Source organism: Motacilla alba, chromosome 1A, assembly GCF_015832195.1.
Source record: "Motacilla alba alba isolate MOTALB_02 chromosome 1A, Motacilla_alba_V1.0_pri, whole genome shotgun sequence".
Taxonomy (NCBI): domain Eukaryota; kingdom Metazoa; phylum Chordata; class Aves; order Passeriformes; family Motacillidae; genus Motacilla; species Motacilla alba.
Window position 1 is genome coordinate 38,886,488 of NC_052031.1, and position 16,602 is coordinate 38,903,089.

At 40.7% G+C, this 16,602-nt stretch overlaps 1 protein-coding gene across 2 annotated transcripts in view; it reads right to left on the bottom strand.

Moving 5' to 3' along the window:
- Positions 1 to 13,903: 13,903 nt before the first annotated feature.
- Positions 13,904 to 16,602, bottom strand: part of LIN7A (lin-7 homolog A, crumbs cell polarity complex component) — a 47,083-nt gene continuing 44,384 nt past the window's right edge. For both annotated transcript variants that reach the window (XM_038154421.1, XM_038154422.1), the window contains exon 6: positions 13,904 to 16,394. In XM_038154421.1, coding sequence (XP_038010349.1) covers positions 16,352 to 16,394 — 43 coding nt within the window. In that variant the 3' untranslated portion in view covers positions 13,904 to 16,351. The remainder of the gene's footprint in view (positions 16,395 to 16,602) is intronic.

Genomic DNA, 16,602 nt, shown 5'->3' on the forward strand with positions numbered 1-16,602 from the left:
CCAGTTCACCCTGCTTATCAGGAGCACTCAGACTTTATCACAGCGGGTAGCTCTCCTCTTCCCACTCTCATCCTCCTCCCCACTCCCTTCTTCCCTCCTTTCCTCCTTCTTCTCCACCTTCTCCTCTGCAGAACCCTCGACTCGCTCATCACTTCTCCCTGCTCCTCTCAGCTGGACCTTGGCGTGCTGGAGGACTCACAGCTGGCCAGCTGACTTCTGACCTTTGGCAGGTTCTGCGTGGCGTATCAGCCTTACAGCTGGCCACAGCTGCCCTCCTGGCAACTAAAGGCCTAATGAGCTTGGCCAGCTGGAGACTGGGCTGGAATCCTACTGGCTGATTTGACCCTGTGTGAGGGATTGAGGGGCTCACCCCCAAATGTGGAGGGAATGAGCAGTGCATCTGTCTATGTGCTGCTGCCCCAGGGCATTAGAGCCAGGCTTCTCCTACAGCCAATTGGATTACTGGGATGACTAAAAAACCAGACAGTAGAACTTTTTTTTCTCTTTTCTTTTCTTTTCTTTTTTTTTTAATGGAGTTGGCTGTTGAGTATTAGGCTTCATTAGCGGCTGTTACCCTCACTGCATCTCATGGTGTTCACAGAATCCAAGAGATACACCCATCCACCAGACTAGGGCTGGGATGAGTGAATTATTCTCCTTCCCAAACACAGTGGGATATATTGTCCCTTTATCTAGCAGGTGCCACACTTACCTATCTCCAGGAGTTATGTGTCTTGGACACTTATAGATATCATGAAAAACATTGTACTGCTACTTTCTCAAAAGTCTCCTGCTTTCCACTCCCCTGACCAGCTGAAAGGCATCATTGATTCATGGAGTTTGTTTACTTCTTGAGCATTAGTATGAGCTGCCTGGCAATCTGCTGAAAAATGTTGCTGGCTATGATGCCAAAGGCATTGCTCATCTGTGCTTGAAAAAAGTGATACCATGATATATGAGGGTCAGCAGACCCAGAGAGAGATCAGAAAGGTGTTTCAGTATCTGCATTAAATCAGGTGAATTTGGGTCTGACACTCTCTGAGAGGCCTTCAGACCTGGAGTACCAGCAGAGGAAAAAATGTGCATTTTTTCCTCATTATTTCTCTGATCTTCTGAGAATAAATGCTTTTGAACTGATACTATTTTCTGTTTTAAAAATCCACATAACTTGAAAAAGTAACTTTAAAAGCATTAAAACCCCTTCCAGTTGTCTGGAGTAGAGTTAGTCTGTCATCCAGAGGTGGCTGCCTCTGCTCTGGTCCTCACTGTCATGGTTCCTTTGGATAGTATCAAGCTGATACTGGGAGCAGACACCACACTCCATTCTCCTCTGGGTCTGTGCCTACCAAGAGCTGTCATTCTGAGCCTAGGACTCCTACATTTCATTAATATTGTGTCTTGAGCAGCTGGGAGTCCTTCTGGCCTTTTTTTATCTCAGGTTGTATATAATGCTGTGAATTCCCAAATGGGAATAGTTTGGCTGTAAAACTTCTTCAAATGGACGAGCACCACCCTCTTGGATGCCTACAGTAGTGAAGACTTACACAGCACCTTAATAGTAAGATTCAAGCTCATAATCCCTGAATAACTAAATGGGGATTTTTCTGAGCCTCATCCTGAGTTTAAGCATTCACCCTCCTCTTCCTTGCAAACTCTGTGCAAGTGTTTACCTGGTCACAGGTAGTTTGTGACTTCCAGTGAGGAGTTTGCTCCTGGTGTGCAACTGGCCAAGGAAGACACATCCCATGAAGGTGCTTCATGTGGTGGGAAAGCAGACACCCCCCTAATCTGAAGCTGTTTGATTGCTGGAACTATGGGTGAATTAACACTCAGTCTGGGAGAAAGTGCCTGTCTCATATTGGGAATTCCTTTTGGAAGACACACCTGGTGACAGAAAAAAGGGGGTTCCTGCTGAAGCCAGGAAGGTCAGCACAGAAAGGGAGGGCAGTGGTCACATGGCTGTATATGCAGCTACTCAATAATGGAGTAAAGGGATGGTGATTCTGGGCAACTGGGAAAAAGTTAAATAACTCCAAAATCCCTTATGCTGAGCATGAAGTGGAGGAGAAACCAAGTAAACAATGGCTGAGGCAGCTGTATCCTACCAGTGCCTGAAACACACATTTCTCACAGGGTTTCATAAATTTCTCACGTTTATTTCCTGGGTGAAGTACAAAAATGACTGAACTTTGAAACATGAGACTTGTTATTTCTAAACTTCCTAATAAATGAAACTCTTTTTAGAAAAGTGCTTGTGAAATTGGACTTCTCAAGCAGAAGTGGTCTGCTCTGAGGAGTATCCTGACCATGTCTGCCTCCCACAACCCACATCCCCATCGCTCTCTTTTCTGTGGAAGATAAGGACTGTAAGAAAAAAAGATGTATTTTGGTGTACAGTCTTGCTTTCATACATTCTTTCAACAATACCATGATTACTTACATTCCTTTTTATAAAGTGAAAAGTCCTATTTTTTTACTGCTTTTAATTGCCTATTTTTTCCATCTGTATAGAGTTTTATTGTTGATAAGCAATGTGCTTGTTTACATGAAAAAGTTTGAGTCCCATTTGGGTTGAATATGTGCAGAAACATCTCTTTATCTTCATGTAAACTCTCCTTTAATCAGAAATAATGTATTATAAAGTACAGCTAGACAGCTAGGTTTATTCCTGCAACTCCACTGAAGCCCCTGGAGTTTCACCAGGAACAGATTTGGGCCAGAAGGCCTAGAGTATAGTTACAATATATTCATTTTCTCATGCTTCAAAAATGGACTGTTTATGTGCCAAGCTGTAAAGTGATAGTCATGATGACTGAAGCCTGAACAACATTAAAATATCCAGATCCTCGGCTCAAAATCCTCTGGTATCCGAAACTGTTCCTTTGCTTTTAAAAGGAGGGGTTTATTGCTGCTGCGGGTAAACAAGGGCAGGGGCACAGCTTTGGTGCTCAAGCTGAAATAAGGATATTAATGCTGATATTAATGCTTAACTGTAGCGAGCCTATGTCTCAGAAGCTGCCCCAGCCCCCAAGTCTGCCCAGTGCCCCCTGCACTGGTCCAGCCTTCCAGCTCCTGTGGCAGAAGGTTTCCGTTGATCCTTTCAGCTCAGAAATCCTTGTGAGACTTGCTGCCCCATTCCCAGAAGAGCCCCCTTTTCAGAGGAATTTTTCTTTAAATGAAAAGTACTGTGGAAAATTGCTTTTTATTGTGATTATAATGGATACAGTGGTTCACATAACTTGCAGTGTGCTTGAGCCAGAGCCCACACTCTGTTCACACACTGGCATATCAAGTACAATCATGTTTTCTGTTTAACTTGGCCAGAATATCTAGCAGTAGAAGCTTCAAATTGTGCTCACAGTAACTGCAGTGTTGTTTTGATGGTCTTGAATGCCAATCAGCTCATACTAAATAAGTAAGATAAGGTAAGTACTTCCTTAGCACAGTAGTTATTGATAGGTAGTAAGTGCAAGGAGCTCTTGAAGAACTCTTCCTCTTTATTTTTAAAAAAACTTTGTCCATCTGTTTAGTTAGAAAGAAATCCAGAGAGAACATGTTGCTGAACACATGATAAAACCCTCCACTTTTTAAAAAACAAATTTCAGATCTGTTAAAAAGAAATCAGTATGTCTAAAATGTTAGAGTAATATGCAAAAAAGTTTATTTTCACATCCTTTTGAACCAGTAGAAATACCTGTGCGCAGACATACTTCATATATGCAGGTTTTAGTAAGTTCAAAGCCTAAAAAGGGAGTCTATCTGGGGGAAGGAAGAAAACCAATATGGTAGTATTAACAGATTCTTTGCTTAAAATGACATACGAGTATTTTTGGGGGGATTGGGCATGTGATGCTTGACTGAGTCTTCAGCCCCCATATAGTTTTTCTAATATGTAATCCTGATACGTTATATGTAGATATCGGTAGTGTCTCAGGCAAAGCCTTTGCCTATAGCTTCACCATCATACTGCTACAGGCGACTTTTTCAGAAAGCTCAGGGCCTTTAGAGATGTTAGAGGCTCCTGGCAAGCAACAGTTCTGCAAGAGGGAGATTCTGCATCTTTTAGCTACCTGAATAGCTCTGTTCGATTCTAATCTTGAAGGTCACTTGGTTAAAAGGTGGGAGCAACACCTACAACTGTTCTTCCTCTAATTACAGGAAGAAATGTGCCTGGCAAATATTTGGTGGTTTATGAATGCTTTTATGTTCCTGTTTCCTGTTTCCTTTTGAAAAGGAGAAAAGCAGTGTATAATCCAGTTGAAAATGTGGGTTGAGAACTGCCTGTGTCGTAAGAATTAGAGCATTGCCCCAGTATTAAACAATCCTCAAAATTTTCTGATGATGTGCATGCTCAAGCAGGATTTGGCAGGTCAGAGCTCACGTCGGTGCTGTTTGTCACGGCAGACACGCAGACCTGGGCTCTAACTTAGAGCTGGAAGCAGGGACAAGAGCTTCTGGATTAATTTTGATGCTGCAATTCTCCCACTGCAATTAAATTAAATGAAGCACCTGGTAAGAGAGGGGGAAAAGCCCCATAGTCCATATTGAAAGCATATGCTGTGCATCCAAGCCAAATGTGACTTAAATAGCCGTAGCCTGAAAATTGGAATTTATGCATAACCCAAATCCAGCAGAAAGTATAACACACAAATACTTATAAAATTAAAAATAATTCAGCAACACCCAAAGATAAGAACACCGTAATATATATTTTTTTGGTCTTAATAGAAGTGCCTCCCTTCAAGTGACACCTTGCACTTCTGTGAGCTTTTACTCCCTCTGGCTTCTCCAGAGAGGGCTGCTGCAGCTGAGGCCCTTTTGGGTACAGGAATTCAAAGCTGAAGAATCCTTTTTCCAGTGGGATTATTCTTTTTATAAAGCTCTGTGTGTGTGCTGGAAAAGCAATTTATTTTGTCACTAATGTGGGATAAAGCATCATTATGCTTCTCAGCTGTTACTGGGAAGCATTTGAAAGTGGTAAATCTATTTTGGGCCCAGTAGTAGCTCTAATCATTCCAGTCTGAATAAAAAAAAAAGTAGGAAGTACAGGACACAGTCTGAACTCTGCTTCTCCACCTCTGCCCACCACCCCCCTACCAAAAAAAAAAAATTAATCTGATACTTAAGGGACTGATTTTCTACAGAATGTAGGATTTTTAAAAAATTCCATTTCTCTAAAAATGGCATTCTTGTTCTGTATTTCTGTTGAAGTACAGAATTTTAAATATATGACAAAAATTTGACTGTACTATTTAAAATATTGAAATATACATGAGTTAGACACTTTACAGAATCCTATGGCAGACGAAGGCTCAAATTCTCCAGGGGGATTAGGTGTTTAAATATAGCTGCGAATCAGAGACTCCAGGTCCACAAGATGGGTTAGGGATGCCGGGTGCCAAGGGCCTTGTCCTTGTAAAGCTATACAGAACACTGGGAATACGGGAAATTCTCAACATATAGGGAGAGGCACCTGGGCCCCAGTGTCATCTCTGGGAATAGTGTGAAGCAGGGCTCTGTCTAAATAGTAAGAATTTGATGAAGAACATGTCTTACTTAAGTGTCTTAATCTGGATTGGAATACAGTGTCTTTCCCCAGTCAAGATCAATCTGTCCATCTTTCTTTCTGTCTGTTTGCCTTTTCACCCTGTGCCCAAGCCCTGTGTTTCATGGTCGAAGCAGGGATAAGTACTTCATTTACAAAGTAAAAGGGGATGTGCAATTGTTCCCCTTTTATTAACTGGGCTGTCACTTACAGCACTCATGTGGGAAGACGAGTTCATGCCCTTTTCTGTCTATGTCGAAGGGACTGTTGTGATTAGGAGAGAAGAGGGTGTTTCAGGGTCTGGTGTCTCCAGTGCATGTTTGAATTGCTTTACTGCATGGACTAAACTAAATGGTTCTTTCTTCAGCTTGCATGATGACTTTGGCTTCTCAGACATTAAATTTGCCCCTAAATCAGATTTCTGCTTCCTTTTCCCCCGGGTTTTGGGATGGATGAGGTGTGTGGCATATTATCCTCTTTCTAAAGGGCTCTGTGATCTTTTTGGTCATGTGTCTGGAAGCACAGTTACTACATGGTTAAACTGTTGGTATTTCCCATCCTGCAAGGACAGCACGTTCAGTCCTGTGACAAGACCTCTCGTGTGTGCTCAGACATGATGGGAGCAGTCTGCTCACACTCATTTTCAGGTGTGTCCCTTGCAACATGTATTTTGGTCACAAAGGAGGCATACTTGTTCAGCACAAATAGGCAGGGTCAGGACCTACAGCCCATGCATCTTCTTCAGACTGAGTGGATATCCTGGAGCAAGAGCCTTGTGACCACTCGGCTGCTGAGGGAGGTGGATCTTTGTGGGCTGTGAACTGGAGACCCTGTGACAGGACATTCCATTAACTCTGTTGTGGTCTGGGTGGAGTGTGAACAGTAGGAACAGTGAGGTCCTAATCCACCACAACTGTTTGCTGAATGGCTTGGGTATTTCTTTGGGTATTTCTAGACCTCATTGCCTTCTAGAGGAGGTCTCCTTGCCAAATCTCATCCTCTTAGGACAAGCTGGAGCTCTAGGACAATCACAACAAGGTTTCTGATAAACATCAAATATACATACTGGAATAGCAATGTATAATAAGTTATTCTTTGCCTTCGTCAAATATTGGAGGAAGTTTCTTTCCAGTGGTCACCGCACTTTGAATAGTTATGTCCAAGAATGATGAACAGGTTTGCATATTACTTGAAGCAACAGAGCATTGAATGAAAAACAAAGAGAAATCTGTGCTACCTGCAGGTATTTGTAACCTCTGTTGTTGAATTGAATTCTGACTCGGTGGGGAAGAAGGTTAATGAATTGAGGATGAAATGGCAGTAACCTCAGGCACACATCTGGAGCATATTGTTGTGCTGTCTTGTATTTCTGAGAAAATTCAGCTTCAAAGTGCAGTGTTGCACTACCTTAAGGACTGGTGAGGATCCTGGGATCTTGCAGCAGATTGTAGAATGCGGGCATCTTTTTTCCAATGCTCAAGTCACTCCTGGCTTGAACACCCTCAAAATGAATGTATGTGTGTGGACAGTGACTCATGAATAATGCTGAAGGATACAGCAATGTCCAGGCAGAATTTTTTTGTCCTTTTGCTGCACCACAGAAAAAGCTGGTATAATCTGGCATGATTCCTTACATGCTTGCACTGTTCTGTTACCAGCATTTGTCACTTGGTTGCCTTTTTTTTTATTCCTTAAAATCCTGTAACTTAGATCACTTAGAGTGACCTAAAGTGGTGGCAGTCACCCATGTTAGATTCCTGTGATTTTTCACGTTTAAGGATGCTAAAGCAGCAAGGTACGTCTCACAGTACTTAGGATGCATCTAACTACCTGTCCTGCTTGAACCTGCTTATCTCTTCCCTGAAAGGAAAAACTGATCAAAAAGTGTATTCTGCCTCAATAAATCCATCTGCTATTACTAGTGCACGACAAAGAGCCAGGCTGCTGTTTATACCTCTCAGAAGTTGTTGTGATGTGGAGTGGCATCAAAATGCACAAAACCATTTTCCATCTGGGTCCCTGGGGAAGTGCGGATGCTATCCTTATGCATTTAAACTGAGCCTTTTTTCTGCTGCTTCCCAAGCTTCTCAGTTATAAATAATGCTGATCCTACTCCTCTACTCGTCCCTAGCAAGGCCACATCTGGAGTGCTGTGCCCAGTTCTGAGCTGCTCAGCACAAGAGAGTCATGGAGCTCCTGGAGAAGGTCAAGCAGAGGGCAACGAGGATGATTAAGGGACTGGAGCACCTCTCTTACGATGGTGGGCTGAGGGAGCCGGGTCTGTTCAGTGAAGTTGTTGATTCAGCACCGTCTGTCTACTACAGACACGCCCAGACATAATTCTGTCTCAGTTACTGCCTACCACTTCATACAGTCAGAGTTTGCTTGCCTCCTGTGCACTGATCTCTGGCAGTTACTGTCCTGTGTCAAAACTTTTTGTGCTCATCAGCTAGAATGTTGCAGTCTGCAGCATCTAAAATTTAGGCTTCTTATCTAATATATTCTTGTGAGTTCCCTCTGTGGTGAATGAAGGAAAAGAGGCGTTTCCCATTATTAATATCAGATGCAAGAGTTCTAACTACCCAATATATTTTCAGTGACAGGTTGGGAATAGGATGCTCCTACAGACCAAGAAACCACAGTACTTTCAATGGGGGAAGTGAGACAGTGGTTTTATGCTGCTACACTGGCTGAAGGAGAGACACATTAAAGCTCAGGTAGGAATAAGGACTAGCAAGGGAGAGGGATGAAAGAGAATAATTAGAAAATTCTTCTTCTGTCTTCACTGGGAAAAAAAAAAGGTATTATATTGTGTCAGTAACCATCACACAGATGAGGTGAATCACCCCTTGGAGATAATTGTTCCCTCAGCTGTAGAGAAGTAGCTGCAATTAATTGCACCTTCACTGACGCTGGCCTCTGAAAATAATGTCAGGTGAGTTACTTCAGCTGCTTCAACAAGTGAGTTTTGCAGTCAAAGAAACATGCCAAATCTTCATCTGATTTGACACTTGGAAGTATTCTTTTTTCCCTCCTATTTTTTTTCCACCTTTGAAGATTGTCATTCTCAAGATTATATGTGTAGCCAAGACTCTTGGCTTACAGAGCAGATTTGCTTTAAGATTGCATTCATCTCCTCAGTAAGCCAGATCACCATTGTAGCTGAGCTGAATAATTTAATAAAGGCAAGATGACGGCATCTAAAACATGCTTTGGAGGTGTACAAATTGTAATGTAGACAGCTGCTTAGGGTTCATTAGTTCAGCAAAGACTCTGGTTGGAGACTCTTTTGTATTGCAATGAAATCACCTGCACTTCATTGGAGTCAATGACATTTCTCACATCCTTGCTCCATGCAGATTTAAATAATCATCCTAGAATTAGCCAGGGATACAGGGAAGAAATTAGCCTCAGCCACACCAGCCTCAGTGGAAGACTTGTTTACAGCTGTCAATTATTATTTATATGCATGCATTTTGACAAAATATATTTTTTGCCTTACCTTGCCTTAAAGTCTAAATTTGGCAAACAGGTAGTCATAACAGACAATTGCAGGATGAGTATAGGTTTCCTGTAACCCCTCCTTGCCTAGGATTGTAACCTTTGTAAGAATCAGGGGGTTTCTAATGACTGGAGAACTTGGGCTGCTCTTGAGCACCATAGTCAGAGCATGAAAACTGTACAGGATATCTGGTCCTTAACAAACACTGAAGGCTGTCAGAGCCTGGGCTTTAGCTCTGGAGCATGCTGATGGTAGGACTGTTTTATCATTTTGACTTCTTTCCTCTGTCCATTTAACTAAACAGTGGTGACAGTTTTCTGAGGGCTCCTATTTGTCAAGCTAGTGCTTCTGGGGGCATTGCCTTCTCTCAGACCTTTCAGAGAGGAATCTGCCTGAGAATATAAGATGTGGTATATAAAATGCAGCTCCTAGTTTGTTTTCTATGCTGAAAAAAAAGGAGAACTTTTAGATGTCTGCATACTTCAGCTAAATATCAAAGCCTTGATTAAAGCTGTGGTGGAGGAAGAGGAAGAAATTACAGGAGTGTCTAGAAGGGGAGAAATAAAAATGCCTCTAGAGCTAATCCATAGATACACCTGGATCTAATGATCCAGCATTCTATTTGGGTGTCCCTCTGAGGAGGGTAGTGCCAGGCAGTGGTACAGCCTGCCATCTTTGAGACAATCACAGCTACAACAGAAACCAAATTTGATGGCTATCTTTGGCAAGTCCCCTGCTAAAAGCAGAGCAGCTGCTGCAGTGGGAGATGAATGGCTTGCATTGATTTGTTACTGCACCTAGTTTACATGGCTCCCTTCAGCAAGGCATGGAGACGTGCTTCATCTATCATTTATTTCAATGCAGATGATACTTGCCTAGCATTGGGGACATTTTTTTCATCAGTACACGTATAATCTTCAGCAGCAGAAACAGCAGGTGAAGTGTGATCAGACCCTGTGTGCAGTCCAATACCATGTTAATATTTACATTAACCCTAGAATTATTACCCAGGTAAGAGTATTGCCTTTATGGCCATAATCCTATTGCTACTTGCCACTCTTAACATAGGGAGTTAAGGTAACTCTTGTGGTGTTACTCTACATATAAATCGAGTTCAGTTCTGAACTGTCCACTCGCTGTAAAATGTGTGGCACTATGCTGAACGAATGCTGCGTACATCTCTGTGTGCAGCTTTCTAACGCTAGGAGGAAAGAAGCCCCGGCAGTGACGGCGGAATGAGCAGCTCTCGGTGCCATGAGCATCGCTTTACACTAGGCGTCTCCCTTGGCATATTTATTCAGCTGCCCACTGCCATGCCCACTGAACGGAGCCAGCCGGAGCTGGGGACGCAGATAGATTCATAAAATTTTGTACAACGGGGCTGTAAACCTGCTGCAGTGCCATACACACAGTGGAGACAAATATTACTCAAAAGACCCAGTCAACACTTATACTTTAGTCTGAGTTAATTGATGCTTAAAGCCCCTTCACATGACCAAGTCTTTGTTTTCATTTAGGTGCATTGCTTCCCAACAGTGCATAGTTTAATTTCTTCTGTCAACCCTACAGACAAGGACAACATGCACAAAATGAAGGCTTGAAAGGTGGTGCTGGTGTAAGTTTTGCGCTTGAAGCACAGTGATAGTAATGAAATTAATATTTGTTACATGTTTGATCCCTGGGAGTTTAAGAAAGGCTCTTACTTTCTCACTGCTTACTGGTAGAAATTTACTTTTGAAATAGAATTTCAAAACAAATGAAACATTGGTTCCTGGATATCTTTTTACAATGCACTTTCAGACTGGATGGCTGAAGGCACTGACTTGGTGTTAGGATGCTGCCAGGAGTTGGTTCCACATTTTTACCTGTGAAATTCCAGACAGACGTGGGTCTACATGCCAGATGTGATGGATTTTCTTCACCTATAAATCTCACTTGTGTGTGCACAGTGACTCTGACCTACTGCATCTTTGTGAATTCATCGTGTAATGTCACAAGCAGGTCTAGATGTCCATTGGTTCCAGACAAAGAGCTGTTTTTTAAACTAGAGGAGGGTGTGTGGTTGTTCCACAGTCACTGTCACAGCATAGAGTGCTTTGTCAGCAGGGAACTGCTGTGAAAGTGAAAATTGTCACCTGCTGAAAAAGGGGCGACTCAGGAAAAAGGTGACTTTCTCGGCATATCTATATTTTTTTCAAGGTTTATCTACCATTTTTTGTGTAAGGCAAGTAAGACAGCTGACTATGGTGGCCATGAGAGGGCAGCTAATGGATGTGGAGTGTAAGTGAAGAGCAGAGCGCTCCAGAATGTAGACATGGCAAGGCCTAAATGCCATACTTGGCTAAAGAGATTGTATGTGATCAAAAAAGTGTGAGGAGTGGCTCAGCCAACAGAAAACTCACATGGAAAGAAGGGTAGGGGAATACTGCAGTGGGAGAGTTGGAGTAGATTTGTGGTGACCTTTGGGCTCTTGTCAAAGGGAATTTGTGAAGTCAAAAGGTAGAGTGATAGGAGAGAGATAAGTGAAGCAATTCTGAGTTGCTCTCATCTGAGTTGGGGTCACTCTTGCCCACCAAACTGTTCATGGCTACCTTAACACACCCAAAATTCTTCCCATGGTGTTTTTTTTTAAGCATTTTGTCTTGTTCTTTCCAAAAACTGCTATAAGAGACATGGTTCATCCTCTCAACATAAAAAAGTAACTTGTTCAGATAAAAATAATATTCTATATTTCTGGAGAAGTTTTCATGGATATGGGAAAAATTTTAAGCATCTTCCCTCTTCTGTAGTGCTGCACTGGCTACTCTCTACTTCAGAGGCTGTACTTTATGTTTCTTCAATTTCAACAGAAATGGTATGGAAGCGTCTCCTGGGATCCAGTTTTTAATTGGGCCAGTTTACAAGATAATCCCAGGCTTCCAACTGGTCATAAGTGCAATTTATGTTGGTCTGTTTTGGGATGTCAGAATTAAAAGGTTGGACAAGATTTACAACTTCAGGCTTAACATAGTTTTCCTTGAAATGAACATAAATTTGTGTGTCTATGTGTCTAACATACCCACTTTGAGAAAACATGCTTAGAGCTCTCTCAACTTGAGAATTGCTGGTGGGGAGAAACTGTAAGAGGACTAATGAAGAAAGTCTCTGTAGGACTGGGATATGTTTGGGTATCACCTTTTTGCAGCTTCACATGTCTCAGAGAGAGGAAGGAAGAGAAGAGGGGCTCCTCTACCCTATCAGCTCTTTATGACTTTGACAAAAGGAATTGCAATTGCTGAATCATATACTTTTCTTGTGGTTGATGAGTTGACAAGAATATGTGAAAATAAGAAAGTAAATGGAAAGCTAATCCAGAGGTTAAACTCCTATGTGACTTTTTTTCCTCTTGGATTTTGGCTGTTCCTTTTATACATCTGCTTTTATAATCTTTTTACTTAATCCTAGATAGCTGCAGGTTTAAGATTTCAGAACAGGGCGAGTTTTGCTATGACTTTTGTTACTCCAAATCCCTATAGTGGAAGTTTAATGGTTGTCATTTTTGTGCACCTCTGTAACCAGAAATCAAAAGCAATAGTTCATCTTTTTGGTTGCAGGTATTGTAAAATGCACGCAAACTAGCCCATTGCTGGGGTGGCAGTACACACTTCTACTATTAGCATTCACAGGCTGAAGCTTGTTGTAATCTGCTCCTGTATGCAGCACAACATTTTGCTAACAATACCTGTGCTGAGCTCTTAAATTTCTTACAATGGTTCAGAACATACATCTTTAGTGACAGGAATCTCCTTACAAACCAGAACACGTGCAAGGCCTCTTGGTTGTCTGAGCTATGCAAGTAGAGGTTTAACATTCGGCAATTCAAACACTGGGGACTTTTTATTTATTATTTCAAAGCTGTGATGAGTGTGGCAGCAACACCCCCTCAAAAGCCACTATTTATTCCAAGCTAGTAGTTTAAGTTTAGTAGTGGCTCTGCTTATGATCTTTTTAACAGAATGCCTTACTATAGTACGTCAGAGACAGGTAGAATGAATAACATTTAATGGATACCTCTAAATCTTGACTTTGGAAACAGTCAGTGTAAGCTCCACAGCTTGATTTTGGACAGCTGAAGGTAGAGACAATGAATTCATCAAACATGTATCCAAATCTTTCTGCTTGTTCAGACTGCATTCACTTCATGGACAAGCAGGGTTAGCATGGGTCTGCTTGCAAGACTGTTTGACCTAATTCAACCTGATTCAAGACCTAATTCAACCTGACCTTCTCATGGCTAAGCATAATGAGCTGTATGTCTCATCAGATCTGTACTGCAGCAGGCAGCACATTCTTGCAAACTGGCCCAGAATGCTCTCAGGTTTAGAAATCTGTTTTGTTTTATTGGATGCTGGATATGGAAACTGTCTCACTAATACTTATGGAAGGACAGTACTGCTTCTAGCTAATAATCCACTGCTTACACATGGAATGGTAATTAGTACTTCCAGACACTTTTCTGCATAATTCTGAAATTCAAGCTGGTGAGCTTTTTGCTTTATCAAAGACTATGGAATTCTTCAATACCTTATAAAATGCCAGTAAGATCAAATGTCACAAACAGAAAAATTATGGCTAGCACAGCAGAGCCATCAACTTCACTAAGTAAATACCAACAACCCTAAATCTCTATTATTATTAGATCCTGCATCTGGATCTTTGGTGTAAGTGAACATGATACAAGAGTGTGTAAACACTCCTTTGGCTGCTGTAATAAAGAGACAAAAAAGACATCTTGGATCTCCAACCTCAGTTTGCTGTCACTGCAGAGAAACATGAGAGAGCCCGAAAGGTAAACACAGACAATAAAACTCACTGAGTTGACTAAAAGAATATCAGTTTAGTGTAGTGTAACAGCAAATGCCAGGAGATCAATCAGTTAAAATACAATGCACAAATACCTGCAGACCTGCATGTGGAAAGGGTTGTCTTCCCTGCACTTCTTCTGGATACTAATTCAGCTCATGTGCACATGTGGAAGTACCATGTTAAATCAGGACTAAATACATTTAAATCACAAATGAAAATACTGGCTACAACCAAAACCATATCACAGGCTTAGGGACAGTGGTTACTTTGTGATTAAGTAGCTGTATGTTTTATTGACCAGTAAGGGGCTAGAAAAGCAACTGAAAGTTATTTCTTCCTGTTTCCACTTCAAAGTCATTGATAGTTCTTACTGTTAAATGTTGGTGAAGACTAGAATGTTAATTTTAATGTGTATAAATAATTTATTGAATAATAATATATGAAAATTAATTTTATATGCTTCTCTATATGAATGACAGTCTATTATTGAAATTTATTAATCAGCACATTCCACTCAAATTTTTTGAGGAAGAGGAGGGAAGGAGGTTGAGAGGCAGTTTGGAAAAATTCAGTACAGTGGGCTGACTAAATCTGAATACTTGGTCTCTGAAAATGCAGCTATCAGTGTAATCCGAATCATACTGATGAGATACATGACAGTTATATGCAGTCATAATACCAACTTAAATACTTTCAATATTAATAGCAATGCCTGGTTGAGAACAGTTTTAAAATAGGTACATACAATTTTATTAAGTATAAAAAGACACCGTGCAGAGCACAATACATTTCATCTTCAGTTCTGGTAGTTCTCAAGCTCCACTGTCTTAATTGATATTGTCACCAATGATCACTGAATATAATTACCTCTCTGTATAAAATGCGGCTTCTCTAGATGAATTCATGCTGTTTGGTTTTAAACATACAGTAATTCCCTTTTAATGGCTACTTACACTGATCAAACACTGTCAAGACTGTTGGCTAGCCTGCATTTGGTTTCTAACATTATGCTATGATACTGCCAATTTACCCTGTTTTGCTTTGTCTCTCTCTGTTTGAGAATAGACCCTCTGATACACTAATTGTTTCTGACTTTGTTCCAAGTTCACAACCAGAACACTGTTTCTGACCATTTGTACATTCCATTGCTCACATTACTGAACTTTCACTGACATCAGCAGGAGTTTCCAACATGCAATGACTGTATGGTTTTCCCCTAATCTCCTTTTCTCCCCCAAGTCTTTTCTAATGAAGCACAGAAGGCAGGTAAAAATGATCCTTTTTTTAGGATTTGAGGGTCCATTTTCTTATTTTCTTGAAAGCAGGTGATGTTTATGGCCTTCCAGGTTTGACTATCTTCTTTGGAAAAGCAGACATGTAAACTTACAGACTTACAGATTTTGCTTGCACATTCCAATTCAGTTTAATTAAAAAAAAATCAGAACTGTAATTTCAAATTGATTTAAATGATAATGTGTGAGTCTTAAAAGAAACAACTTACACTTCCTCCTCTCCAAAATATATTAACATTAGACTGAAAAATAAATTAAACAATACAGAAGTGCAGCGAATATGCTATCACAGTAATATCTGCCAAACAAAGCTTGGTCTTTTGCTAACATTAGCTTACTACATTTGCAATACATGCTAAGCAAAGACCCTACTTCTCTAACAGGTACATTCAGACAATATATATTTTATTGAATAAATATATAATATATCCAGTTATAGATTTCTGAGTAGTAACTATAATAGATACAAGCAATACCTACGTTTAAAAATACAGTTCTAGGCTTCCCTAACTTTACTACTAATAAAATTAAAGTTGACCTAAAACTTTCTCACTCTGTTGATGCATAATAAAATATATGGAAACACCAAGAGTAAAAAGCCAATTGCTTCTACAAATGGAATACTTTATAAATATAGTAAATTGCTATTTCCAGAGGGAAATCTGAAAATTATAAACAGGAAGTTAGGTTAAAACAGCTCTACCAGATATAGTACAAAGTGGTTATGTAGTGTGATGCAAAAGTTTGATGTCTGTGGCAAAATTTTGAACTGACGTTTTTCATTTTTGGAGATAACTGTAGAGAAAGATCCTGCTCTCAAAAGCAGCCAATCTTAACCTCCTTAAACAAAACTTTCAGTGACTGGAGAAAGCCAACTAGAAATTTGTCAGAGTAAGGAGTGCAAGATGAGATCAAACAGAATTATTTGGAAGCCCTGGACTTCGCTGTTTTATAGGGTTTACCAATCATGCTGTTCTCATTAGGAACAGAGTCACAGAAGTAAAAGGTATCTTGTGACCACTGTGTGCTGAAAAGCCTTATCATGATGGTGCCTCCCCTACAACTCACTTTAGTCTGGTACTGTACATTCTCCAGATTAATTCTGTTTCATGTTCCTGTAGTTGTTTTCTTTTGCTGGAATACTAGAGTACAGCTCTGGTTGCCTGATTACTGAACTCTTGATTGAGGCTTCTTCTTTCTTGAGAACAACCTAGAATTAAAGAAACACATTGCTCAGAGCAAGCAGAAAGAATTGAGGAATTAAGCTGGTGGCTGTCTCTGCCTGCTATTTCTCCCTTTCAATTTAAAATCAGCAAAAAATCCTTACTTGCTAATGAAATGATTTAGGCAACTGAAAAAAACGAAATACTTCCTGTGTATGTCTGTGTCCTGCAATGGCCTTGGTTAACACAGAAACC